The sequence below is a fragment of the Rattus norvegicus genome, chromosome 8 (genome assembly GCF_036323735.1).
Source record: "Rattus norvegicus strain BN/NHsdMcwi chromosome 8, GRCr8, whole genome shotgun sequence".
Classification (NCBI taxonomy): Eukaryota; Metazoa; Chordata; class Mammalia; order Rodentia; family Muridae; genus Rattus; species Rattus norvegicus.
Window position 1 is genome coordinate 45,777,298 of NC_086026.1, and position 1,424 is coordinate 45,778,721.

The 1,424-nt window shown below is 41.3% G+C and overlaps 1 protein-coding gene across 1 annotated transcript; it reads left to right on the forward strand.

Annotated features, from left to right (window-relative positions):
* The first annotated feature begins 202 nt into the window (after positions 1-202).
* Or8b12c (olfactory receptor family 8 subfamily B member 12C) lies at positions 203-1,138 on the forward strand. Its single transcript, NM_001000819.2, has one exon. The coding sequence runs from the start codon at positions 203-205 to the stop codon at positions 1,136-1,138; it is 936 nt and encodes a 311-aa protein (NP_001000819.2).
* Positions 1,139-1,424: the final 286 nt, after the last annotated feature.

Genomic DNA, 1,424 nt, shown 5'->3' on the forward strand with positions numbered 1-1,424 from the left:
ATTGTGTAGCCCTTTACTGTGCTCTGGAAGTTAGAGTTACCTGGTAGTTCACAATTACCCACTGTAAATAATTTAAACCTTTCTACCATAGTTCAAACCTCCTATGGATTCTATTTTCACAAAGAGGACTTAGATTTGTGAGGATGGTGGTGATGCTCCACTGGTTCTCTTTTCTGTCACACAGGTCTTATTCCTGAGAAGAATGACTGCCAAGAATTCCTCTGTGACAGAGTTCATACTTGCAGGGCTGACAAACCAGCCAGGACTATGCATGCCCCTCTTCTTTCTCTTTCTAGGTTTCTACATGGTGACTGTGGTGGGGAACCTGGGCTTGATCTCCTTAATAGGATTGAACTCTCATCTTCATACACCCATGTATTTCTTTCTCTTTAATCTTTCCTTAATAGATTTCTGTTATTCCTCTACTATCTCCCCCAAAATGCTGATGAGTTTTATCTTAAAGCAGAACATCATCTCACACTCAGGGTGTATGACACAGTTGTTTTTTTTCTGTTTCTTTGTTATCTCTGAGTCCTTCATTCTGTCAGCCATGGCATATGACCGTTATGTTGCCATCTGTAACCCCCTGATGTACATGGTCACCATGTCTCCCCAGGTTTGTTTATTCCTTTTGTTTGGTGTATATTTAATGGGTTTTGTTGGAGCCATGGCCCACACCATATCCATGGCGAGACTGACCTTCTGTGCTGACAACCTTGTCAACCACTACATGTGTGATATCCTTCCCCTTCTGGAACATTCCTGTACCAGCACCTATGTAAATGAACTGGTAGTCTTTATTTTTGTGAGCTTTGATATTGGTGTGCCCATTGTCACTATCTTCATTTCTTATGCCCTCATCCTCTCTAGCATTCTTCGCATGCATTCTACAGAGGGCATGTCCAAGGCCTTTAGTACCTGCAGCTCCCATATGATTGCAGTTTGTCTTTTTTTTGGTTCTGGGGCTTTCATGTACCTCCAGCCACCTTCTGTTTTGTCCCTTGACCAAGGAAAAGTTTCTTCCTTGTTCTATACTATTGTAGTACCTATGTTGAACCCTCTGATTTATAGCTTGAGAAATAAGGATGTCAAAGTTGCTTTAAGGAAAACAACTTTGGGCAGGAGAATATTTTCTTGAGGCGCTCTATCGTGAGCTGTAGTGGTATGATTGGTCAATGAGCAATGTTCATAAGAAGATGCGATGTTGCCATGAGGGGCTCAAGGTCTCTTTATTTTTTGTCTTTTTGCATAAAAATTTCATGACTCTAGAAAATTAACCAAATTCTTCATGGATACAGCCAGTTCCTCTACCAGTGAGCTGCATTCAGCCCAGAGACAAGGGTTTCAACTGTTTACTTTCGAGCAAGAGTTTAACACAGCTCTTTTCTTCCTGACTTTTGCTTTGCCTAAACTTTTCCCAGATT